Below are 26871 nucleotides of genomic sequence, written 5' to 3'. Positions count from 1 at the left end.
GGCATTTAGTTGTGATGGTTAAGGTGAGAGTAAGGGGCAAAGGAATGCATTACTGTATGTCAGTAAGTCTTCCCACAAAAACAGAAGTCCCACAGTATGTGTGTGTGGTGTGTTTGAAACGTGATGGGGGAGCTGTGAAGCAGCAGTGTTACCTACTGTGCCACCATGCTGCCTGAGATTCCATTTCGAGCAAATCAGTAGTACTCGTGGTTAGTCAGAACCTGGCTCACACTAAAATCTTTGCCATAAATCACTAAAAAGAATGAATGAATGAATGAATGAATGAATGAATGGTTTATTTCGGTTACAATCTACAGTGCAAAACTTACATTTTGTGCACTCAGCTGACAAAGAACTATTTTAAGCCTAGGTCACAACCGGACGTACGATTTTTTTGGCTGTGCGATTTTTGGCGTTTCCCAAATCGCTGCGTTTTTTTTGTTCATGGAGAAAGACGCATGTTGGCCGTAAGTTTGTCTTGCAACCTGAAAAAAACGTAAACGCCCGTAGAGTTTGTTTGACATGACAAAGAACCTCTGCGGCCGGTCTGCGGCTTGAAAATCAGCACGTCACACACGCGCCCTCCGTGCGTTTCTTGTGTTTTTTGCACGTAGACCGGCTTTAGGAGCACGTACGGCTGGTTGTGACCAAGGCAATACATGCTTGCACTAAACATTTTCTCACAAAAAAAATTTAACAAACTCTGTAACCGAAAAAGGAATAGGCTGAAGCCAAGGCTTATTTTTGCCTATCCTGTACAATCCATAAAATAACCCTGAATATCAGTAATACAAGGAAAAAAAACGTAACAAAAATTACTCTAAATTCTTCTTCTTAATCATTTCACGTGGGTGGCACGGTGGTGTAGTGGTTAGCGCTGTCGCCTCACAGCAAGAAGGTCCAGGTTTGAGCCCCGTGGCCGGCGAGGGCCTTTCTGTGCGGAGTTTGCATGTTGTCCGTGTGGGTTTCCTCCGGGTGCTCCGGTTTCCCCCAAAGACATGCAGGTTAGGTTAACTGGTGACTCTAAATTGACCGTAGGTGTGAATGTGAGTGTGAATGGTTGTCTGTGTCTATGTGTCAGCCCTGTGATGACCTGGCGACTTGTCCAGGGTGTACCCCGCCTTTCGCCCGTAGTCAGCTGGGATAGGCTCCAGCTTGCCTGTGACCCTGTAGAACAGGATAAAGCGGCTACAGATAATGAGATGAAATGAATCATTTCACGTCAGTCATTTTACATTTTAATCCTTAATTATTTTACCTTTCAATGTTTTTTTAAAACTCAACAGCGATCTACACAATTTCAAATCATCACTAAGGCCATTCCACAATATAACTCCCAAAAATGAAACACATCTGTATTTAACATTAGTTCTCATATTACCTCTTTCAAAGACACCCAACCCTCTTAAATTATCATTTTTTTCTCTTAATTTAAAACATTTTTTGAATACAGATGGGACGACTTTTATTCTTTACTCGAAATAGTATTTCTAATGTTTTTAAGTATACAATATCTACGAATTTTAAGGTACAAGACTCTATAAATTGTTTATTAGTGGTTTCACGATAGGAAGCTTTATTTATTATTCTGATAACTCTTTTCTGGAGTTTAATTATAAAAAGTGTCCATTCGTTAGAAATTTAAGAGAATGATTACACAAGGAGACAGGATTTTCTGAGCATCATGAATGGAGAATAAACAAGATTGCAACTGGGGCAAACTGTCTCATTTATCTCCATTTAACTTTCACTGTGGGTTTACAAAGGAAGAGCCAAAGCTTGAATCCAACGGCTCTTTCTACCAGCAGGTAATCATGCACGGTGTACAACTAGTACAACTAAATACTAAACGCTGTGCTTTTCAAAATTGTGCAAATGATATCCAGTGTTTCCAATACACTGATTTATTTGTGGCGGCCTGGCACAATATCAACACCGACCGCCACATATTGATTTTCTAGTTTTTTTACTATTTGAAAAGGGTAAAATCTTATTACTTCTGCACAAATTTATCCCAAACTGATGCATTCAGGTTCAACTCTGATAAGTTAGTCGATCGATGTTTAACACACTGCTGTCGATCTCAGAGACCCAAAATAAGTTATTAGCAAGCATGTAAGGAGCCTAGCTCGTAAGGACAGCTGTAAGTTGATGTTAGAATACAGCTGGGCTGTTGAGATGATATACACTATACATCACTGCTGGTCAATATCGACTGCTCATGCAAGTAGAGTCTTTCTTTGTCACAAAGTACTTGGCAGTTAACCCTTCGATGCAAAACATATGCGCACCCCGTCTAATGCACAACATGGGTCAAAAATGACCTGCATTCATTTTCCAGGTTATTTCATGCTGACTGAGTTTTTCTTTGCTCTATCTTTTGAAATCAATTTATTTTATGATTGAATATTCCAAGTATTCTTTAAATATCTTGTTTTTAATTACCACAAATCATTAATTTAATTTTTCTTTCCTACTTAATGAACAAAAATACTTTTTATATTACTACACATGGGTCATCCAAGTGTGATTTAAAATTAAATGTCTTAATACTATAATAATAATTTGTTTCAGGTAATTACTTTAGCAGTGAATGGGGTCAGTTATTTATTTATTTATTTATTAACTATGTAGTTAGTTAAGCCAACTACAATAAAATTAGCTAACTAAAGGAGAATATGTCAGCAGCTCGGTAGCTAATAGTAATTACTTGTAACTTTCTGACAAGTAATCTACTCACTCTCAAGGGAACCTAAACATAATCAATTTTTTTCTAAGGTAACGTTAGAACAATTGAAAAGCATTACTTCCATGTATGAGATGGGCAAAGGGCGCTGTGCTGAGCTGTGAAATGTCTGACACAAGCACAATTCACAGTTCCCACCAAACGCTGGAGTAAACGCATGCGGGTCGGTTCTGACCCATGTGTGTAAACTTGATGTAGAATTACAAAAGCTGTGCTTGCTCCTAACTTCAGAAAGGAAAAATAAAAATGATGATTTGTGCTAAACAAAAACAAGATATTTACTGCATATTTGGAAAAGTAAATGACAAAATGAATTTATTTCAAAAGTATATCATAGAAACACTCAGCCATACATGAAATAACCTGGAAAATGAATGCAGGTCGTTTTTGACCCATGTTGTGCATTAGAAGGGTAGTGATTAGTGTTGTCAAAGTTAACGCGATAATAACGCGTTAACGCAATCTCAATTTAACGCGATTTTTAAAAAAATAGTGCCGTTAACGCAAATTCTAATTTGGCCCTGCGAGTCACCCGTAGTTCCTGTTGAGGCTTGTTGCGCGCTGCTTCAATAAGAGTACGTGTGAGTGATGGAGAAAGGCATAGACATATAAACATTCTCGCCGCCATATTGGATGGGGCAAAGTGGAGATTCTTCACCCGTCTCTGGTATAGCGTCTAGACAGTAGCCGAGAATAAAGATGCCTCATTCATGTGCTGCGTTTAACTGTACCAACAGGTTTACCGTCCAAACGAGATCACATGGGATTACCTTTCACAGGTGAGACTGGAAAAATACTTTTCAATACTTTTCCTTCAGTCTGCAGTTTCCCAGCTCATCTCCACCGGGTAGGTGTAGAGTTATAAGCAGTGAGAATTAGAGAATACAGCGCCACACCATGATGAACGTTTTTGAACGTATGATGAATGTTTTTATTTTTGTTATCTGTTTTTTCTTCTTTTATGGCAAATACTTCTCTTTAAAAGAAACTAATGAAGAGTAAAATAAAACTTTTTTTTTATTTTCACAGTGATCTGCACTTTATTTTTCATCCCTTGGTTTTCTCATCTAATATGGAAGTTATGGATGTCAGTGGCTGTGACAAGACGTGTTATTCTCTGCAATAAAAAAAAAACACTGGTACAAAGCAAACCCATTCACTTTTTTATGCTGATAAGAGAATTACAATAGTTTTTCATGTGACAAAAATGTGCGATTAAATTGCGATTAATCGCAAGTTAACTATGACAGTCACGACATTAATCGCGATTAAATATTTTAATTGCTTGACAGCACTAGTAGCAGGGGCGCAGATAGGATTTTTGAACTGGGGGGGACTGAGCTGTCAGCAAATGATTCCATTTTGTGTATGCATGTATGTGTGCGTGTGTGTATATATATATATATATATATATATATATATATATATATACACTACCATTCAAAAGTTTGGGGTCACTTTGAAATGTCCTTATTTTTGAAAGAAAAGCACTGTTCTTTTCAATGAAGATCACTTTAAACTAATCAGAAATGCACTCTATACATTGCTAATGTGGTAAATGACTATTCTAGCTGCAAATGTGTGGTTTTTGGTGCAATATCTCCATAGGTGTATAGAGGCCCATTTCCAGCAACTCTCACTCCAGTGTTCTAATGGTACAATGTGTTTGCTCATTGCCTCAGAAGGCTAATGGATGATTAGAAAACCCTTGTACAATCATGTTAGCACAGCTGAAAACAGTTGAGCTCTTTAGAGAAGCTATAAAACTGACCTTCCTTTGAGCAGATTGAGTTTCTGGAGCATCACATTTGTGGGGTCGATTAAATGCTCAAAATGGCCAGAAAAATGTCTTGTCTATATTTTCTATTCATTTTACAACTTCTCATCTCATCTCATTATCTCAAGCCGCTTTATCCTTCTACAGGGTCGCAGGCAAGCTGGAGCCTATCCCAGCTGACTACGGGCGAAAGGCGGGGTACACCCTGGACAAGTCGCCAGGTCATCACAGGGCTGACACATAGACACAGACAACCATTCACACCTACGGTCAATTTAGAGTCACCAGTTAACCTAACCTGCATGTCTTTGGACTGTGGGGGAAACCGGAGCACCCGGAGGAAACCCACGCGGACACGGGGAGAACATGCAAACTCCACACAGAAAGGCCCTCGCCGGCCCCGGGGCTCGAACCCAGGACCTTCTTGCTGTGAGGCGACAGCGCTAACCACTACACCACCGTGCCACCATTTTACAACTTATGGTGGTAAATAAAAGTGTGACTTTTCATGGAAAACACTAAATTGTCTGGGTGACCCCAAACTTTTGAACGGTAGTGTGTATACATGTTATTTCATCTCCCTCACTGCCATCACCAGGAACTACCTGCAGGCCAGGACAATGATAACATTTTAACATAGCCTATGGAAATCCAAAGTTTACACATTATCATCACGCACAGAAATTGCAAAACTAGTTTTAAAACCGCTAAGTTCCAACTGTTAACCATAGCGAGAGGCTGGGCTACGTGTGTGTGTGTAAAGTGTAAACCAGTGCATCCTGACTTTCTAACTATGCCTGTGTGTTGCGTGAGCGGCAGTCAGTCAGCAACTCTTCGCAAAGTTTCCTTATGAAACAATATGCTCGCTGAAATTATGGCAGGGAACGCCAGATTAAACATTAAAACTGCCTTCTGAGCGCTGTATCTACAGGCTGCCACCGAAAGGAGGAGGCTACCAGAAAGGCATCTCTACTCCGTACGATTTTACTTTCACTACGACATTACTTTGAACAGACTATCAAAAAATTGCAAGGTGATATGATAAAGTAAGGCACAGTTTACTTACAGTCGTTTTTTTTTTAAACGATGCAATCGTTTTCTGCCTTTTGGCACCCTTCATCATGCCGTGTTGGGGTCCTGAACTAGGAGGCGCTGTCCCCGATATGCCTGTCAAACTCGTTGTGGGTAACCATAGCAACCAAGCTCGAGCTCGCAACCTGTGCAGTCTGCGCAGTTGCAACTAAGTTTGTACTGCTGTGCACCTCAATAAACCGAATGGTAATTAGTCTTTTGATTTTTCCGTGAGGTTTGCCTTATGCAAAGAAAGACAGCATAGACGTTTTTTCCTCCCTATAAGTGGGGGGGACCGAACGAGGTGAATTTAAATCTGGGTGGGATGAATCCCCCCTGTCCCCCCCTCTATCTGCGCCCGTGACTAGTAGTGATACAAAAAGGGTTTTTATTCAAAAAGTAAGAAAGGAAAAAATAAAATAAGGATGTATGATGATCAAAAACAAGTTAATTGAGGAATACCTTGAATACTGAATGATGAAATTAATTTATTGCAAAGATATAGAAGATAAAAACTCAGCCGGGTCACTTTTGACCCATGTTTTGCATCAAAGGGTTAAGTACACTTTTTGGGTATCTGTACTTTACTTGAGTATTGGGTTTTTTTTTTTGGAAACTTGCGACTTTAACTTCATTACATTTGAAAGACAAATATCGTACTTTTCACTCCACTACATTTCTATCAAGGTCCTCGTTACTCATTACTATGAAGCAGCTTTGAAAGTGGATGTTTTTTGTTTTCCTTTATAAAACATGACTGGTTGTTATTTTACCGCAGGCTGTCTCAGTAATCACTAGGGTCACGTCACGTCCATAGACTGAATAAAATCAAGTTCAATTTCTCAGTAGTATAATTTGAACACGATCAGTTGATGGTAGAGTGGAAGGAGGCGGTTCTTCTGGGGAATGCACGCACTCATGGCTATAGCTAGAACCCATGTTTCAGTTTTCTGAAAAAATTAAAGTCATTTCGTTTCAAATGCTTGCTTTGTTTGCCGAAAACGAACCACATCACGGCCTACAAAAACTCGCCGTCCAACCTGCGGAAGCATATTGAGGGATATAAACGTTTTATTCCAAGAGAAAGCTTGCAGTGAAGTTGTCTGTGCTTTCAGAGCTAGCGATAACGTTGCAATAGCTATGCGGTCTGGTTAGTCAAATGACTTTCTATGGATTTGCCCACCAAGTTGCCATCGCCTTCTCCACAGCTAATGATAACACATAGCTAGTTAACTTGGACACTGTTAGCTAGCATGTAAATACAGAGTTACGCTAACATGAATAATGTTAACTTTAGCATAATCTTGCCAAATAAACAGAATGTAGAAAGCTTTCTTTTCTAGTAGCGTTAGCTACCCAATATGATTTCGAGTTCGAAAAGAGTTTGCTAGCATGTCAGGTGGAGCTTCAGCTCTACAGGTTCTACAAGTTAGTCAGTAAATCCAGTCGGTTGTTTCAGAGGCATGAGGTATTATAAGTGGTGTGGCAATAATACAACGTGTTGACCGAAAATCTCATCTCATTATCTGTAGCCGCTTTATCCTGTTCTACAGGGTCGCAGGCAAGCTGGAGCCTATCCCAGCTGACTACGGGCGAAAGGCGGGGTACACCCTGGACAAGTCGCCAGGTCATCACAGGGTGACACATAGACAACCATTCACACCTACGGTCAATTTAGAGTCACCAGTTAACCTAACCTGCATGTCTTTGGGGGAAACCGGAGCACCCGGAGGAAACCCACGCGGACAACATGCAAACTCCACACAGAAAGGCCCTCGCCAGCCACAGGGCTCGAACCCGGACCTTCTTGCTGTGAGGAGACAGCGCTAACCACTACACCACTGTGCCGCCCCTTGACCGAAAATGTACTTTTAATTCTTAAGTATTTTTAAAAGCAAATACTTCAGTACTTTAACTTAAGTAAAAATTTGACTGGACAACTTTGACTATGTTCAGACTGCACCCTGAAACGACCCATATCCGATTTTTTTGCCCATATGCGACCTGTATCCGATTTGTTATTGACAATCTGAACGACACAGATCCGATTTTTTCACATGCGACCCAGGCCGCTTGGATATGTGGTCCTAATTCCGATGCATATCCGATATTTTCACATGCGACTGCAGTCTGACCGGACAGGTCACCTACACGTCATCAACAAGAGACAAACGTCACTATTCTGCATTGGCTAATCCCGCCTCTTTGGTGGAAAACAACAACATTTGTACAGTTTTCAGAATTTAAATAGACTTTTATAGAATTGATCAAGCTAATGGTGGATTTGGTAGGGACCTGGATGTTAAACCATCCTGTATTACAAGATTATAAGATTGTTCTGGAAATTTCCAGTAATTTGACACCTTCGGTCTCATTAGTCTGCTGCCCACATTAATCAGATTATTGTGTGAGTTCCGCCGCCGCCACAAAAACCACATCGCCAGGTCTCGCCTCATCTCCATGCTTTACTTGCAAACTTGAAGAGTGCGCTTTTTTTTTGTTTACGTATTACGTAGATGTGCTTATTACGTGTCAATTTGCGCATGCGGGACACTTTTGGGTCGTTTTCTGTTCATATTGGAGATCGCATACAAGTCTCATATAATTGGTAATGCAAACGGCCTAACAAAAAAATCGGATTTCACAACAAATCGGATATGGGTCGTTTCAGGTTGCAGTCTGAACGTAGTGTTTCACTTGTATCGGAGTAACATTTGACCAGTGGGATCTGTACTTTGACTTAAGTAATGACATTGGGTACTTTGTCCACCTCTGACAGAAACATGCTGTCTGACAATTTACAGAGAGATGCATCCAGTCTAATAGGGAAAGAACTTCATGTAGCAAGACAGTGACGCAAAAGACCCAGCCAACACAACAAAGGACTTCATCACAAAATCAGAAGGTTTTACACCAGTCAAGTCCAAGGGGGTAATTGAGCATTCTGAATACATATCCCCCATGTGGGTGTGAGAGGCTCAGCTAGCATTAGCCTTCCGCTGGCTTCCATTCATTCTCAGCCTTTTTTTTTTTTTTACATCAAATAACTTTACATCTGAATCATTCTGTCCCGTTGTTATTTTCTACAGAGACACAACACTATATGACCAGCTCCAAAACATTATAACTCACTTTATGGCCGTGTAATAAAAAAGTTTTTCTCCAACTATGCTAACAAGAGTGCTCTGAGAGCACAATATCCTCCACTGGCAACTGTGCCATAACTCTGGTAAAATGCGACTGAATTGAACAAAATTACAATACGCGTATTACCGACATATAACAAAGAATCCTGTCAAGTTTCGTGAAATTCCTCCAAAAATTGTGAGGGAAGTTGATTTCAGAAAGTAAGCACACCTTGATGAAATTGCCAAAGTACAAGTTTGTTAATAATCAAGGGCATAACTCTGGTAAAATTTTCACAAACAAAATTGAATCGCAATACGCATATTACCGTCATATAGCAAGGCCTTTCGCCAAATTTTGAGAAATTCATCCAAAAATTGTCAGAGGAGTTGATGTCAGAAGGCAAGCACACCTTCATGAAATTGCGAAAGTACAAGGTTGTTAATCAAGGGCCACAACTCTGGTAAAATGCGGGGAAACCTGGACTCTAACAAAATCAACTCAAAGAAGACTGGACGGGACATATACGAGCCTTCTTTGCTGAGTGAAGAATATTCATTGGTCCGAGCACGCAACAAAAGAGAGAATTTATGGAAACCTACCCTCTATTTCAGATACTCTAATGCGTCGACGTCTCCAGTTTGCCGGACACTGCTTAAGAGCAGAGAGCGAGGTCATCTCAACTCTTCTGCTATGGAACCAAAGTCTCCTGATCCGTAACCGCAAAACGACATACCCGCAAATGCTATCAAAGGACTCGGGTATCAAAGTTGGTGAACTGAATCAGGCCATGAGAGACCGTGCTGTGTGGCATGCTATTGTTGCCGACATCCCGGCCTCGGTTGCCGAAGGATGATGATGATGATAAAAATGCGACTGAACTGAACAAAATTACAATATGCGTACGGCCGACATATAACGATGCCTTTTGCCAAGTTCCGTGAAGTTCCTCCAAAAATTGTGAGAGGAGTTGATTTCAGAAGGAAAACACACTCTCATGAAATTGTCAAAGTATAGTTTTGTTCATCAAGGGCTGTAACTCCGGTAAAACGTGACCAAAATTAACAAAATTACAATATGCATAGTACCGTCATATAACAAACAATCCTGCCAAGTTTTGTGGAATTCCTCCAAAAATTGAGAGGAGTTGATTTCAGAAGGTGAGCACTGAGCACCCTTCCCGAGACGGATGGACGGACGGACATCACCATGACATAATCCCCCTTCAGGCCTTTCAGCCAGTGGGGGATAAAAAATGATGTCACAAACCCGTATCATACCGCTGCACAACTGTATTGTCTGGATAAGAAAATCTCAGGGAAATCTGAAAAACCTATTCGGCCATCAGTATCAGTACCAAGCAGTACTGCTTAAAGTCAAGTCAAGTCACGTGTTGTATTTGTATAGTGCTTTTGACAATAAACATTGTCGCAAAGCAGCTTTACAGAATTTGAACGAATTAAAACATGAGCTAATTTTATCCCTAATCTATCCCCAGTGAGCAAGCCTGTGGCGGCGGTGGCGAGGAAAAACTCCCTCAGACGACACGAGGAAGAAACCTCGAGAGGAACCAGACTCAAAAGGGAACCCATCCTCATTTGGGCAACAACAGACAACATGACTATAACATTAACAGTTTTAACATAAAGTCAGCTTCGTTGATGCCATAAAGAGCTTAAAGAGCTCGGTAAATCAGAACACTTGCCAAAATTGACTGTACTTGGAAAAAACACACCAAAGTGACATTCAAAATCAGAAAGTGTACCAGAAGGACTGTTCCATAGACAGTAAGGCTACCCGTTGCTTCACACCACCTTGCATCATCAACACTGAGCCTTTTGCTGTGCAGTAGACAAATGGTCAGCGAGAGACTCAGCAGGAAGTAGCGACAATCTGGCTTCACACTTCTCCAATTAAAGTGTGGCTCCGCCCACTGTTTTTACTGTCAATGGTAAAGTCACTCAGCAGACTTTAACCGAACTGAGCATGTATTTCACCTCGTGATGAGGAGACTGAAGGGAGAAACCCCACAAAACAAACAAACAACTTGAAAGGAGATTTGGTACAAACCAGGAAAAGCATCGCAAAAGAAGAAAGCAAGGGTCACCAGCTTGATGTGGTTATTTCAACCAAGGGAACGGCTTCCAAATAGTAAGTGTTATTGACTTTAAAACTATCTGTTCTTAGAAATCTGTGGTTGGTAGAAGAGAGCAACTGGACTTGCTTGAAAAGTCTTGAAGACGTTTCGCCTCTCGTCCGAAAGGCATCCTCAGTTCTGTCTGTCTAATAGGGAGTATCAAGTATTTATCCTCTCATGGATCATCATAGAATCCGAATCAGAATGCTGATGGCTGCATTGTAGGTGCACTGTAAAAAAAGAATAGTCGAGAATACTTGAAATTTCAAGGCAACAGTCTGCATTAAGAATTTTATGTTTTGCCAACGATGTATGCCCATGATAATCCAAACTATGATAACACTGTTATCTTTATTAAGAATTCTTAATTAAGTCAATTTTCAATTCCTCATTCTGCCAACATAGATTTCTCTTTTTGCTGAACAGTGGCATTCACAGTAGTACAAAAAGGCAATTGAGGTTCTCACAATTTTTGGGGGGGGCTTTTTTTACCTTTATTTGGATAGGACAGTGTAGAGACAGAAAATGAGCGGGAGAGAGAGACGGAAATGACCTCAGGTCAGAATCAAACCCAGGTCCCCGGATTTATGGTATGGCACCTTATCCACCTGAGCCACGACAACATGATCTTCAACCGGAGAGACAACCACATTGCCCAGCCCTTGCATTTGGGAGAGGAAACCCCATGTCTTGGTCATTAAGAGCATGCGCTGAATAAACACCTGTGCCAATTATCTATTTTCAATTCAGATTATTCACTATTGCATATTTACACATCATTGAGGTGCACCCTATCAGTTTGATGTGGATTTTTCTGTTCGTTAATAATTATTCATATTTTCTTGTCCATTCAATTGTGAATATGGAATTACTTGAACAAAGCATAATTCTATTTTTTAGAATTATCCACATCAAGAAAAATCCATATCAAACTGATAGGGTGCACCTCAATGATGTGTAAATATACAATAGTGAATAATCTGAATTGAAAATACATAATTGTCACAGGTGTTTATTCAGCGCATGCTCTGAATGACCAAGACACGTGGTTTCCTCTCCCAAATGCAAGGGCTGGGCAATGTGGTTCTCTCTCCGGTTGAAGTTCATGTTGTCGTGGCTCAGGTGGATAAGGCGCTATACCATAAATCCGGGGGCCTGGGTTTGATTCTGACCTGAGGTCATTTCCTGATCCCTCCTGCTCATTTCCTGTCTCTACACTGTCCTATCCAAATAAAGGTGAAAAAAGCCCCCCCCAAAAATTGTGAGAACCTCAATTGCCTTTTTGTACTACTGTGAATGCCACTGTTCAGCAAAAAGAGAAATCTATGTTGGCAGAATGAGGAATTGAAAATTGACTTAATTAAGAATTCTTAATAAAGATAACAGTGTTATCATAGTTTGGATTATCATGGGCACATCATTGGCAAAACATAAAATTATTAATGCAGACTGTTGCCTTGAAATTTCAAGTATTCTCAACTATTCTTTTTTACAGTGTGGCTGATAGATGTCATAGACACCCACCTCTGTTCAGTGGTGGTCGTTCCAGGTTGACAAAAATGAACGATCCTCTCTGGCTAAGATGTCTGCCAGTTTTCTGGCAGTCCTCTCATACTCCCGCACCAGTCGAAGGGAACTCATCCCAAAGTCTTCAAGACTTTTCAAGCAAGTCCAGTTGCTCTCTTCTACCAACCACAGATTACTATGTACCTGGATGACTGAGTATCTTCACAGATATGTTTCTACGCACTTTGGGATGAGTTCCCTTCGACTGGTGCGGGAGTATGAGAGGACTTCCAGAAAACTGGCAGACATCTTAGCCAGAGAGGATCGTTCATTTTTGTCAACCTGGAACGACCACCACTGAACAGAGGTGGGTGTCTATGACATCTATCAGCCACCTACAATGCAGCCATCAGCATTCTGATTCAGATTCTATGATGATCCATGAGAGGATAAATACTTGATACTCCCTATTAGACAGACAGAACTGAGGATGCCTTTCGGACGAGAGGTGAAACGTCTTCAAGACTTTTCAAGCAAGTCCAGTTGCTCTCTTCTACCAACCACAGATTACTATGTACCTGGATGACTGAGTATCTTCACAAATATCTGTTCTTAGACTTTTGCTTACCTACAAATAGAGTGGTCTGCCATGTTCAAAGTTGTTTAACACATCTAGATGTAAATATCAGGAAATGAAAACAGAAATTCTGATCCATCTTCTCAATCATCTTTTGACGTCAAATCCAAATGTCTTCAGTATGTCGCAAAAAGGGGCGGCAAGATGGTGTAGTGGTTAGCGCTGTCGCCTCACAGCAAGAAGGTCCGGGTTCGAGCCCCGCGGCCAACGAGGGCCTTTCTGTGCGGAGTTTGCATGTTCTCCCCGTGTCCGTGTGGGTTTCCTCCGGGTGCTCCGGTTTCCCCCACAGTCCAAAGACATGCAGGTTAGGTTAACTGGTGACTCTAAATTGACCGTAGGTGTGAATGTGAACGTACCCCGCCTTTCGCCCATAGTCAGCTGGGATAGGCTCCAGCTTGCCTGCAGAACAGGATAAAGCAGCTAGAGATGATGAGATGAGATGAAATTTTGCTTGCTAGTTAGTAGCTTAGGGCGGCACGGTGGTGTAGTGGTTAGCACTGTCGCCTCACAGCAAGAAGGTCCGGGTTCGAGCCCCGTGGCCGGCGAGGGCCTTTCTGTGTGGAGTTTGCATGTTCTCCCCGTGTCCGCGTGGGTTTCCTCCGGGTGCTCCGGTTTCCCCCACAGTCCAAAGACATGCAGGTTAGGTTAACTGGTGACTCTAAATTGAGCGTAGGTGTGAATGTGAGTGTGAATGGTTGTCTGTGTCTATGTGTCAGCCCTGTGATGACCTGGCGACTTGTCCAGGGTGTACCCCGCCTTTCGCCCGTAGTCAGCTGGGATAGGCTCCAGCTTGCCTGCGACCCTGTAGAACAGGATAAAGGGGCTAGAGATAATGAGATGAGATGAGTTAGTAGCTTAGCTTCTTGTTAGCACAACATGGCAGGCACTGCTAATGTCCATCCATTATCCATAACCGCTTATCCTGTGCAGGGTCGCATGCAAGCTGGAGCCTATCCCAGCTGACTATGGGCAAGAGGTGGGGTACAGATCATCGCAGAGCTGACACATAGAGACACACACAACCATTCACACCTACGGAGCCACCAATTAGCCTAACCTGCATGTCTTTGGACTGTGGGGGAAACCGGAGCACCCGGAGGAAACCCACGTGGACACGGGGAGAACATGCAAAGTCCACACAGAAAGGCCCTCGCCGGCCACTGGGCTCGAACCCGGACCTTCTTGCTGTGAGGCGACCGTGCTAACCACTACACCACCGTGCCACCCTCACTGTATCGACCTGATTATGGAAAAGCCTTTTGATCCCCTATTTTAAATCTCCCAGCCACCACTGTTCTACTCATATAGATAAGGATTTCATTCAGACTTTATAGATTCCACAGTTCTCCTTCCCACTCCACGCTCAATTTAACACAACTGAATTAAAAGTAAATGTCATATTCAGCACTAATAAGAACAGTGCAGGCACTGGGGAAATCTCCAACAGACTAGGATTCTCACATAGTATTAGCGCAGTTTAAGTGCTCAAAGTCGAGGGCTTACTGAGTATTACTGACTATAACACAAATCAAATTAGCTTAATTCCCAGCTATTCCCAGACATTACTGTATGCAGAAGGAAACACGCACACAAACCGTACGAATCGTCTGTCAAGCCGGCAGCTGTGAAATTCTGACTCACCTCCACTCGTCCTGTGGGTGGCGGCGCTCATATCGCTCCCTCACGTGTGAGACGCCCATGTCCGGGTGGAGCCAGTGAACCTCGCCCGTCTTCAGGTGGCTGAGGCGCAAGCCAAAACATGCAACACACCTCACCTTGTGGATGTCCACAATCTTTTGGATGATCCCCTAAAATATTTAAAGGTTTAAAAAAAAAGGCTTTTTAAAAAGGTTTAAAATGTGTGAATGTGTATTCAAATGGTTCCATTTTTGTGCTACACGTCAGGTATTTACTGGCTAAAATAATTTGTAGTTTGGATTTTATTGAACGTACAGTATATTCGACTGAGGCAGAATTTAAGCCGCTTCAAACCGATTACAGCGAAGAGCTTGTGAGCGTGTCAAGCGTCAGAGAGAGTGCACTGGAGAGAAAAATGAAGCAAACGAGCAGAGACGGTGTCATAGAGTCAGAAAGAGAAGCAGAGAAACATGAGCTGGCGACTGATCCTCTCTAAGGAGCTTGATATGTTTTCTTTAAAAAAAAAAAAAAAATAATAATAATAATAATAAAGTGCTGGCCTGTGCACATTTTGTGCTGATATGAAAAAAAAAAAGCAATGTGCAATCAGCTAAATAACTACCCAACTCGCTTCGCTTGCAGTCTAGATGAATTATGATCAGTAATGAAGACTAGGGATGGGTATCGAGAACTGGTACTAAACTGGTACCATTTCTTGACTGGCCAGTACCGAAATACTGATAGCTCCTGGGCAAACTGTGCTGCTATCCGTATTTATGTTACATTACAGCGAGAGGCACAGGGTGGGCGGGAGGGACGCTCTGCTCTGTGTGGCAAAAGCATTCGCATGCCTCTGATTGGTTAACCCTAACCCTTACCTTCACCGTTTCAAATGTCGAGTTTCAATCTGTGCTTTCCAGTCATGGCTGACAGGACGAAACGTTTAAAAAGTGTAGACTCACTACTAAACGTGGCTAAATGCGACATATAAAAATGTAGTTGCGTGTAAAGGTTGTTCATATAAAATGGTTGTTAATATTTTCAACTGTAGAGAGATGAGCACAGTACACTTGAGAAACTCAGGAAACAATCGAACTTTTTCTGCAAAAAAAAAAAGGAATAATAAAGTAACTGTTGAAACTTTTCATATCTTTTCATATTATGTCTTTATTTTTTTTGCAACAAATTATGGAGAATAATATACAACCCTGATTCCAAAAAAGTTGGGACAAAGTACAAATTGTAAATAAAAACGGAATGCAACGATGTGGAAGTTTCAAAATTCCATATTTTATTCAGAATAGAACATAGATGACATATCAAATGTTTAAACTGAGAAAATGTATCATTTAAAGAGAAAAATTAGGTGATTTTTAAATTTCATGACAACAACACATCTCAAAAAAGTTGGGACAAGGCCATGTTTACCACTGTGAGACATCCCCTTTTCTCTTTACAACAGTCTGTAAACGTCTGGGGACTGAGGAGACAAGTTGCTCAAGTTTAGGGATAGGAATGTTAACCCATTCTTGTCTAATGTAGGATTCTAGTTGCTCAACTGTCTTAGGTCTTTTTTGTCGTATCTTCCGTTTTATGATGCACCAAATGTTTTCTATGGGTGAAAGATCTGGACTGCAGGCTGGCCAGTTCAGTACCCGGACCCTTCTTCTACGCAGCCATGATGCTGTAATTGATGCAGTATGTGGTTTGGCATTGTCATGTTGGAAAATGCAAGGTCTTCCCTGAAAGAGACGTCGTCTGGATGGGAGCATATGTTGCTCTAGAACCTGGATATACCTTTCAGCATTGATGGTGTCTTTCCAGATGTGTAAGCTGCCCATGCCACACGCACTAATGCAACCCCATACCATCAGAGATGCAGGCTTCTGAACTGAGCGCTGATAACAACTTGGGTCGTCCTTCTCCTCTTTAGTCCGAATGACACGGCGTCCCTGATTTCCATAAAGAACTTCAAATTTTGATTCGTCTGACCACAGAACAGTTTTCCACTTTGCCACAGTCCATTTTAAATGAGCCTTGGCCCAGAGAAGATGTCTGCGCTTCTGGATCATGTTTAGATACGGCTTCTTCTTTGACCTATAGAGTTTTAGCTGGCAACGGTGGATGGCACGGTGAATTGTGTTCACAGATAATGTTCTCTGGAAATATTCCTGAGCCCATTTTGTGATTTCCAATACAGAAGCATGCCTGTATGTGATGCAGTGCCGTCTAAGGGCCCGAAGATCATGGGCACCCAGTATGGTTTTCCGGCCTTGACCCTTACGCACAGAGATTCTTCCAGATTCTCTGAATCTTTGGATGATATTATGCACTGTAGATGATGATATGCTCAAACTCTTTGCAATTTTACACTGTCGAACTCCTTTCTGATATTGCTCCACTATTTGTCGGCGCAGAATTAGGGGGATTGGTGATCCTCTTCCCATCTTTACTTCTGAGAGCCGCTGCCACTCCAAGATGCTCTTTTTATACCCAGTCATGTTAATGACCTATTGCCAACTGACCTAATGAGTTGCAATTTGGTCCTCCAGCTGGTCCTTTTTTGTACCTTTAACTTTTCCAGCCTCTTATTGCCCCTGTCCCAACTTTTTTGAGATGTGTTGCTGTCATGAAATTTCAAATGAGCCAATATTTGGCATGAAATTTCAAAATGTCTCACTTTCGACATTTGATATGTTGTCTATGTTCTATTGTGAATACAATATCAGTTTTTGAGATTTGTAAATTATTGCATTCCGTTTTTATTTACAATTTGTACTTTTTCCCAACTTTTTTGGAATCAGGGTTGTAGTAGTAGTATCAATAAGCAGTATCAAAAAAATCCTAACGATACCCATCTCTAAAGAAGACTAGGCATGTAGCAATGCATTGTGCGACGATAAACTGCAGTACAAATTTAAGACGTTTCAAATCAGTGAAATAAAAAAAGAACCAAGATTATTATCAGGCAGCGTAATCTTAGTTTTTCAAAGCTGTAATTGCCTTGTTTAAACAATAACCTCCAATAGAGGGAATGCATATGACTTCACCCTAGGTGGAAGTAACACAGCTCTAATGTCACAGAACCACACACACACACACACACACAAAAAAAAAAAAAAAAACAGATCTAAAATGGGAAAAAGCTGTTTTACAGTTGACTGTACAAACAGATTCAACCAGAAACTGGAGTTATCTTTTTATGGACTGCCAAAAGCTACAGAAAAGAGAAGCAAATGGAGGAAGTACAAATGTTCACAAAAGTTTATTAAGAAACGGTCTGTTTTTTATTAACTTTTTTCATTTTTAATAAGAGGAATATTTTAGTTATTAGGCTATTATATTTTACTCTAACTTTTACAAATGTGAGTAAATAATTATTGTTGGTTATTAAGAAAATAAAACAAAAGGGTGTTTTTTTAATTAAACGTGGACCTTAATTAAAGGGATGTTTAATTAATTTAATTAAATAAACATTTAATTGAACTGAATTAATTTAATTAAAGGAATGTTTAAGTTGATAAAGAATAGGAAAATAAATGTTGCATTTTTTGGTAATAAAATTTTCTTCATTTCATTGTATTTTTTTGAATGGGAAATTTGAATCATGGACCCAATATTATGAATCAAATTGAATCAAGACTAAATAAATATTTGTTTCTTCTTCTTCTTTTGGCTACTCCCGTTAGGGGTCACCACAGCAGATCTGTTCGGCATAGGTTTTACATCGGATGCCCTTCCTGACGCAACCCTTCTCAATCTATCTGGGCTTGGAACTGGCACTAAGGGCCTCTGCATGCTCTTGCGACAAGGCTTTCGCAGACAGCTTTTCACAGACAGTTGTAATTTATCGTTGAGCGGGGAGTAATAGGCGTGCGCGATGTTATTCACCGCCACAATGCAAGGGGGCGCGAAGTCGCGAAATCGCTAGGAGTAGTTGGTGGGTGTGGTTAGTGGAGTGTTTATCCTCCGGTTACTTATAATGACTAGAACTGGAGTCGTATAGATGTCCGTACTTCCTCACTTCCTCGATCAACCGCTCTTCGTGCTGCTCCATCTTCGCTCGTGTTTTTAAAAATGGCGGTCGTGAAAACAAACCAAACCGGGAAAGTAGGGAAGCGGAAGTGCGTGTACAGCGGATGTAGAGTGGACCAATCAGAGCCCTCTTGTCTGCGACGCTGTCTGCGAGGCTGTCTGCGGTGGTCACAATTTTTGGGAGGTGCGCGCAGAGCGTCTGCGAAGGGGGGGCTTCGCAGACGCCATCTGCGACGCCATCTGCGAGGACTGGGTTGTCAGCATAAATTGGCCTTAAGTATGCACTGTCTTGTACAACACTGGGCATTTTACCTAAACTGCATGTCTTTGGACTGTGGGGGAAACCAGAGCACCCAGAGGAAACCCACACAGACACGGGAAGAACATGCAAACTCCACACAGAAAGGCCCCCGTCGGCCGTGAGGCTCAAACCTGAAACCTTCTTGCTGTGAGGCAACAGTGCTGCTAACCACTACACCACCGTGCCGCCCTAAATAAATAAATAAATGAATATTTGTTTAATTACGACAGTGAGGAAGTTGGTTTCCTTCACTGTGGCTTTGGAGATAGAAAGACTAAGAGAAGGGCTTCTGAGACTTGACAGTGCATCCCCAGTAAAAGTGGGACCGTCACATCACACACCAGTTTTTAATTCCATTACGAATGTAGAAAATATTAGGAATTAAGTCTTTGTCATAAAGCAGCACTGTTCAAAAGCAGCCACATTCTGACTACCTCGCATCTGCTTCCCATTAAGCACTTTTTTTTTCTGCTTTTGAGAAAAAAAAATCGTTGTTAACAACCACCAAAGGGGTCTGTAAGTCCTACAACAAACTTGGTTACAACTGCAATACCGGTCTCTGCATATAGTGGAAAGAAAAGAGGAATATATTGTGTATAAATGGCGGGGCCGTTATATTTGATGTTATTTTAGGAACAAGTCTGGAACATCAAGCTTTCCTTGCTATAACGGCTCTGTTCAGCATATCAGATTTTAGCAACAACAGAGAGTACATTCACTGAGCACTTTATTAAGAACACTATACTAATCCTGGATAGTGCCTCCCTTTGCGCTCAAAACAGCCTCCGTTCTTCATGGCATGGATTCCACAACGTGTTGCAAACGTTCCTTTGAGATTCTGGTCCATGTGACATGATTACATCAGACGAGTCCTGCAGATTTTTCAGGTGCACCTTTCTGCTGTGCATCTCCTGTTCTCCCACATCCCAAAGGAGTTCTACTGGATTCGGATCTGGTGACTGGGAAGGTCACTGAAGAACACTGAACTCAGTGCCATGTTCATGAGCCCGGTTTGAGACGACTTTTGCGACATTATCGTGCTGGAAGTAGCCATTAGAAGACGGCAAATTGTGGCCATGAAAGGATGCACCTGATCAGCGACAATACTCAAATAACCTGTGGCATTCAAGTAATGACTGATTGGTATTAATGAGTCCAGAGAGTGCCAAGAAAGCATTCCCCACACCACGACACCACCTCCACCAGCCTGGACTGTTCACACGAGGCAGGCTGGGTTCATGGATTCATGCTATCCTTCTGACCCTACCGTCTGTATGCCTCAGCAGAAAACGAGACTCATCAGACCAGGCTACACTTTTTCAGTCTTCAACTGTCCAGTTTTGGTGAGTCTGTGCCCACTACACACTGCAAAAAATAAAAATCTTAGGAAGTTTATTTGTCTATTTTCAAGTCAAAACATCTAGCCACCCTTCTTACAAGACATAACTGCCCAACAAGCAAAACCTCATTTAGCTAGAAAGGCTAGTTTTTAGACAGTCCATCTTGAAAATCTTGTATAGACAAAATGTCTTGAAAAAGTTTTATTTAGAGCATCTTTGAAAATAAAACAAGTTTTTTTTTAAAACAAGTAAGTACATTTTGGACATTTGTCAAATGCGGTTCATCTTGTTTCAAGAAAAAACAAAACAAAGTATGCTTGTTTTGGGAATAAATGAACTTTACGATTGAGATCCTTCTAGATGCTGTACACATTCTAGACCACACAAGTGCCTTCAAAAAGGCTATGAGTGAGTGGAGGACAAGTTCAGTGGTTTGTTTTTTTCCCACCCACTCGTGAGGGTTTTTTTTATGTGTATAAGGGGTTTACAAGATCAGGCACCAAACAAACAAACAAACAAATAGTCAGTGCCCCCAAAATGCATTGTTGCTTTGGCGTTGTGTAAGCACTGTAAGTCAAAATGCGTAGACGTTTGGGTCACCTTTCATATCCTTAGTTTACTGCGACTGTTTGCTCAGTCATTCAGATTGAGATCCTTCTAGATGCTGTACAAACCCGGGTCCCTGGATTTATGGTATGGCGCCTTATCCACCTGAGCCACAACGCCCCCACTCATAGTCTTTTTGAAGGCACTTGTCTGGTCTAGAGTATGTACAGCATCTAGAAGGATCTCAATCTGAATGACTGAGCAAACAGTCGCAGTAAACTAAGGATATGAAAGGTGACCCAAACGTCTACGCATTTTGACTTACAGTGCTTACACAACGCCAAAGCAACAATGCATTTTGGGGGCAGACAAGTGCCTTCAAAAAGACTATGAGTGGGGGCATTGTGGCTCAGGTGGATAAGGTGCCATACCATAAATCCAGGGACCCGAGTTTGATTCCGACCCAAGGTCATTTCCTAATCCCTCCCCATCTCTCTCTCTCTCCCGCTTATTTCCTGTCTCTACACTGTCCTATCCAATAAAGGTGAAAAAAGGCTATGAGTGAGTGGAGGGTGTTTTAGTGAGGTCTTTTTGGAATGCTGTGAGTTAAGTTCAGTGGTTTGTTTTTTCCCACCCACCCACTCGTGAGGTTTTTTTTTTTATGTGTATAAGGGGTTTACAAGATCAGGCACCAAACAAAAAAACAAACAAACAAAACAAACAAATAGTCAGTGCCCCCAAAATGCATTGTTGCTTTGGCGTTGTGTAAGCACTGTAAGTCAAAATGCGTAGACGTTTGGGTCACCTTTCATATCCTTAGTTTACTGCGACTGTTTGCTCAGTCAGCGGCATGGTGGTATAGTGGTTAGCGCTGTCGCCTCACAGCAAGAAGGTCCTGGGTTTGAGCCCCGTGGCCGGTGAGGGCCTTTCTGTGTGGAGTTTGCATGTTCTCCCCGTGTCCGCGTGGGTTTCCTCCGGGTGCTCCGGTTTCCCCCACAGTCCAAAGACATGCAGGTTAGGTTAACTGGTGACTCTAAATTGAGCGTAGGTGTGAATGTGAGTGTGAATGGTTGTCTGTGTCTATGTGTCAGCCCTGTGATGACCTGGCGACTTGTCCAGGGTGTACCCCGCCTTTCACCCGTAGTTAGCTGGGATAGGCTCCAGCTTGCCTGCGACCCACAGGATAAAGCGGCTTGAGATAATGAGATGAGATGAGATGTTTGCTCAGTCATTCAGATTGAGATCCTTCTAGATGCTGTACATACTCTAGACGAGACAAGTGCCTTCAAAAAGACTATGCGTGGGGGCATTGTGGCTCAGGTGGATAAGGCGCCATACCATAAATCCAGGGACCTGGGTTTGATTCTGACCCGAGGTCATTTCCTAATCCCTCCCCATCTCTCTCTCTCTCCCGCTTATTTCCTGTCTCTACACTGTTCTATCCAATAAAGGTGAAAAAAGCCCCCCAAAAAAAGGCTATGAGTGAGTGGAGGGTGTTTTAGTGAGGTCTTTTTGGAATGCTGTGAGTTAAGTTCAGTGGGGTTTTTTGGTTTGTTTGTTTTGTGCCTGATCTTGTAAACCCCTCGTACACTGCATTGTTGCTTTGGCGTTGTGTAAGCACTGTAAGTCAAAATGCGTAGACTTCATTTATTTATTTATTTTGGTGCCTGAGGTCCTGGGGAAGTGGAATCTCATCTCATCATCTCTAGCCGCTTTATCCTGTTCTACAGGGTCGCAGGCAAGCTGGAGCCTATCCCAGCTGACTACGGGCGAAAGGCGGGGTACACCCTGGACAAGTCGCCAGGTCATCACAGGGCTGACACATAGACACAGACAACCATTCACACTCACATTCACACCTACGGTCAATTTAGAGTCACCAGTTAACCTAACCTGCATGTCTTTGGACTGTGGGGGAAACCGGAGCACCCGGAGGAAACCCACGCGGACACGGGGAGAACATGCAAACTCCACACAGAAAGGCCCTCGCCGGCCACAGGGCTCGAACCCGGACCTTCTTGCTGTGAGGCGACAGCGCTAACCACTACACCACCGTGCCGCAAGTGGAATCTTAAGATATGTTTTAATGTTTGAATGTTGAAATGGGAAAAAAAATAAACTTGTTGCGATGCTACACGTGTCGTCAACTTGATTCAAGATAGTCTCTGGTCTCATATCTAAAGTATTTTACTAATTACAGGTCGCAAAAGGAGAATCTTTTAAGCTAGCAATGCTTAGTTGTAGAATTTAACAATCCTAATATTAGTATATTTATCTTAAATTCAGTTTTTACTGCTAAGACTTTGTCATGAATTTAAGTGAAATACCCTTAAAATGAAATAAATAAAAATGACTTGAATGGCTAAATGTAAGTAGTACGATCTTGTTATAAGAACTATTTTGATTATTTTGAGTTAATCAGATCTCGCATAATAAGTCCCCCAATCTTATTTTGGAATTATTTCATCTAAAAACAGGTTAGAGTTTTCATCTTACTTTAAGAAATCTTACCAAGTCAAATTTGACTAGTTCCACTGGCAGATTTTTTCACCTGATTCAAGCAAATATGCTTTGTTTTAATCTTTTATTTCTTATTTTTGAAAGGCCATTTTTTGCAGTGCAGCCTCAGCTTTCTGTTCTTGGCTGACAGAAATGGAGTCCGATGTGATCATCTGCTGTTGTAGCCCATTCACCTCAAGGTTCGACATGTTGTGCATTCGGAGATGCTTTTCTGCTCAGCACAATAGTACAGAGTGCTTATCTGAGTTACCGTAGCCTGTCTGTCAGCTCAAACCAGTCTGGCTATTCTCCCATGACCCTGTCTCATCAATAAGGCGTCTCCATCTGCAGAACTGCCACTCACTGGATGGTTTTTTCTTTATTGAGTAAACTCTAGACTGCTGTTCATGAAAGTCCCAGATCAGCAGTTACAGAAATACTCAAAGCAGCCCGTCTGGCACCAACGATAAATCATGCCACAGCCAAAATCACCGAGATCCCATCATGTGAACATTATCTGAAGGTGTCTGCATGATTCTAGGCTTTGCACTGCTGCCACACGATTGGCTGATGGGATAATTGCCTGACTGTGTATCGTAGGTGTACAGGTGTTCCTAATAAAGTGCTCAGTGAGTGTGAATTCTTCTTGTGCGCCATAAACAGGTTGGTAAATCGCTCAAGTCTTGATGAATGTTCTGTAAAATTACACTCGTGAGGCAAACTGTACGAGTCGTTTTCTGTCGAAACACTTGTTTCAGTTCTATTACGGTGTTATTATCAAAACTAATTTTTTTCCATCAGCTCCACTAATAGACACACCTTGATGTCAGTGGAATCTCCGTGCCTGATGTTGCTCGCCCATGTGGAGGGTTCGCTGCTGTTTTCAAAATAGTGGAAGACTTTGAGCACACGCTCCAGTGTCCCAGGCGGCCGCTCCATCCCTCCACTGAAGCGTGGTTTCACCCCCTGACTCAGGCCATGGTTATTTACATTAGGGTCCGGATATCCTGTTGCCATGCCGTTGGGAGATGCTAGGTGTCTGTCATATTCTGCAGGGAAGACAGAAATAAATAAATAAATAAATAAATAAAACGAACATAAAGGATAGCAATCTCAAAATCTGGATTGAGGCAGGCTTGTAGTATTCAAGTCCAACTCAACATGTTTCATGTTTACCTGCTATACCTCAAGTGCCCTTGACTGTTTGGTTATTTGAACCAATTTGTGTGTGTGTGTGTGTGTGTGTATATGTATGTATATATATACAGGGTGCGATTTGTCGAAAAACCAGAAGGGGGGATGTTTTTTTTTTTAAATCATGAAAGGTCACAAAATTAAGGTAACAATAGGCTAACAGCTCAATAACATCCGATGATATCAAATGAATAACACTAAATGAAAACGAACACTAAACCAGAGATAGTAAATTCATCTTCCTATCTCTCTGACTAAATACACGAACACTAACACAACAAAGTTCGCATTGCTTGTCGCGTTGCTGTGATGTTTCTCTCCCTCCGGATTAAATGGACAGTGACTCAAAAATCACTAAAATACATGAATACTAAATGAACAGTTTGCTCTGATGGCGCAGTTCACATTGTGCCCAGCTTTCCGATTTAAACTGTTTTTTTCTCATCCTTATACTTCCTGTTTCATGGACTGTAATGGATTTGCTTATTTAGTAATTTTAATACAGAATTTACTTTGAAATTATAATCAGACACTCCAACGTCCCCCCTAAAAAAAAAAAAAAATCGGCCGTGAAAAAGGCGGCATCCGCCAAAAGGCGCGCTGTTTGCATCCCTGCATAGAAGGCAAAGATATTGTTATTATCTACAATGTATCTATTTGCTGGGGACGTTCGTGAACATCAAAGCTGCCACTTCGGGTCATTTTGAAAGTGAGTGCAATGTAGACCATAGAAAACTGTGTCACAACATGCCTGTCATGTCAACTTTTTTTTTGGTTTGTTTGTTTTATTGACGGGGTTGTCCCCGAGGATTTTTTTTTCAGCAGAGATAAAAACCAGAGGAAGGGATGATCCCCCCCCAGCAAATCGCACCCAGTATATATATATATATATATATATATATATATATATATATATATATATATATATATATATGAGTGTTTAGTCTACGTCTAGTTCCTATCTAGAGTGTTTATACTGTTTATATTGTCTGTCTGAGTGTTTAGTCTGTGTGTAGTTCTTATCTAGTGTTTACACTGTTTATTTATACTGTTTATATTGTCTGAGTGTTTAGTCTACGTCTAGTTCCTATGTAGAATGTTTATACTGTTTATATTGTCTGTTTGAGTGTTTAGTCTGTGTGTAGTTCTTATCTAGTGTTTATACTGTTTATATTACCTGAGTGTTTAGTCTGTGTGTAGTTCTTATCTAGTGTTTACACTGTTTATATTGTCTGAGTGTTTAGTCTATGTCTTGTTCTTATCTAGTGTTTATACTGTTTATTTATACTGTTTATATTGTTTGAGTGTTTAGTCTATGTCTAGTTCCTATCTAGAGTGTTTATACTGTTTATATTGTTTGTTTTTTTCAATTATTCTATTTTTATTTATTGCATTGCCTGTTTGCACCATGGGTCAGAGAGGACTGATATTTCACCTGTGCTGTATGTTGAGCATGTATAGCATATTTGACAATAAACTTGACTTGACTTGACTAATTTTAAAGACTCGTGACTTGACTTGGACTTGAGCACTGATGACTTGGACTTGGACTCATAAATTGGAGACGAGGACTCGGTTTTGTTTTGTTTCTTTCTGTAACACGCCATAATAATTTGGCACAAGATATTTATATTTACATTAACTTTTATACTAATTTCGTGCAAGAGAACACACATTCATCTGTCATGTTCAGGAACAAACTAACATTAAAGTGCATATTCTGGACCAATTTCATGTGGGTTTTTTTAAAGACCTTTTTGGGCCTTTTCCACCTTTATTGGATAGGACAGTGCAGAGACAAAGGGATTGGGAAATTACCGCGGGTTGGAATCGAACCCAGGTCCCCAGATTTATGGTATGGTACCTTATCCACCTGAGCCACGACAGCCCCAATTTTATGTGTTTTTTATCTCATCCAGAAGGGTAATTTTGCACAAGGCCATCTGTCTACAGCAGAAAAAAAATAAAATAACAAAACACGTCTGGAAAAATCCCAAGCGAGTCTGGAGCCAGATTTGTGACGTCACCTGTGGAAGCGCCAGCAGGCTGCGCGAGCTTTGCGCAGTCTCAGTGCACAGCCTGTGTAGACCAAGTTTAGCAGCGAGCGGTTTTGCATCGAAATATGGAATTGTCACCTGAGCGCAATGCTACTTCACCTTTGGATGAAGAATATACTGAGATGTCAGAATTATCGTACCCTGGCAACAGTTAACTTGTGAATTGTTGATTTTCTTGGTCTTTTTCTCGGCTCTGCTTTGGTCCTCGACTTCCAGGTGCCTCGCACGAAGCGCTCCCATTTCTCTCTCATTGTCCGGTCT

General features: G+C 41.5%; 1 protein-coding gene across 10 annotated transcripts in view; it reads right to left on the bottom strand.

Moving 5' to 3' along the window:
- ptk2ab (protein tyrosine kinase 2ab) overlaps positions 1 to 26871 on the bottom strand; it is a 251570-nt gene that overhangs the window by 123611 nt on the left and 101088 nt on the right. For 7 of the 10 annotated variants that reach the window (XM_060921913.1, XM_060921909.1, XM_060921912.1 and 4 more), the window contains 2 exons: positions 24179 to 24408; positions 14642 to 14808 (listed from right to left, as the gene is read on the bottom strand). The exons of 2 other annotated variants lie outside the window; for them this stretch is intronic. In XM_060921913.1, coding sequence (XP_060777896.1) covers positions 14642 to 14808; positions 24179 to 24376 — 365 coding nt within the window. In that variant the 5' untranslated portion in view covers positions 24377 to 24408. Of the gene's footprint in view, positions 1 to 14641; positions 14809 to 24178; positions 24409 to 26871 lie in introns of those variants that run through there. One more of the 10 variants, XM_060921916.1, reaches the window with a different exon arrangement.

The sequence above is a fragment of the Neoarius graeffei genome, chromosome 5 (genome assembly GCF_027579695.1).
Source record: "Neoarius graeffei isolate fNeoGra1 chromosome 5, fNeoGra1.pri, whole genome shotgun sequence".
Lineage (NCBI taxonomy): Eukaryota > Metazoa > Chordata > Actinopteri > Siluriformes > Ariidae > Neoarius > Neoarius graeffei.
This window is presented reverse-complemented; position numbering and strand designations above follow the sequence as displayed.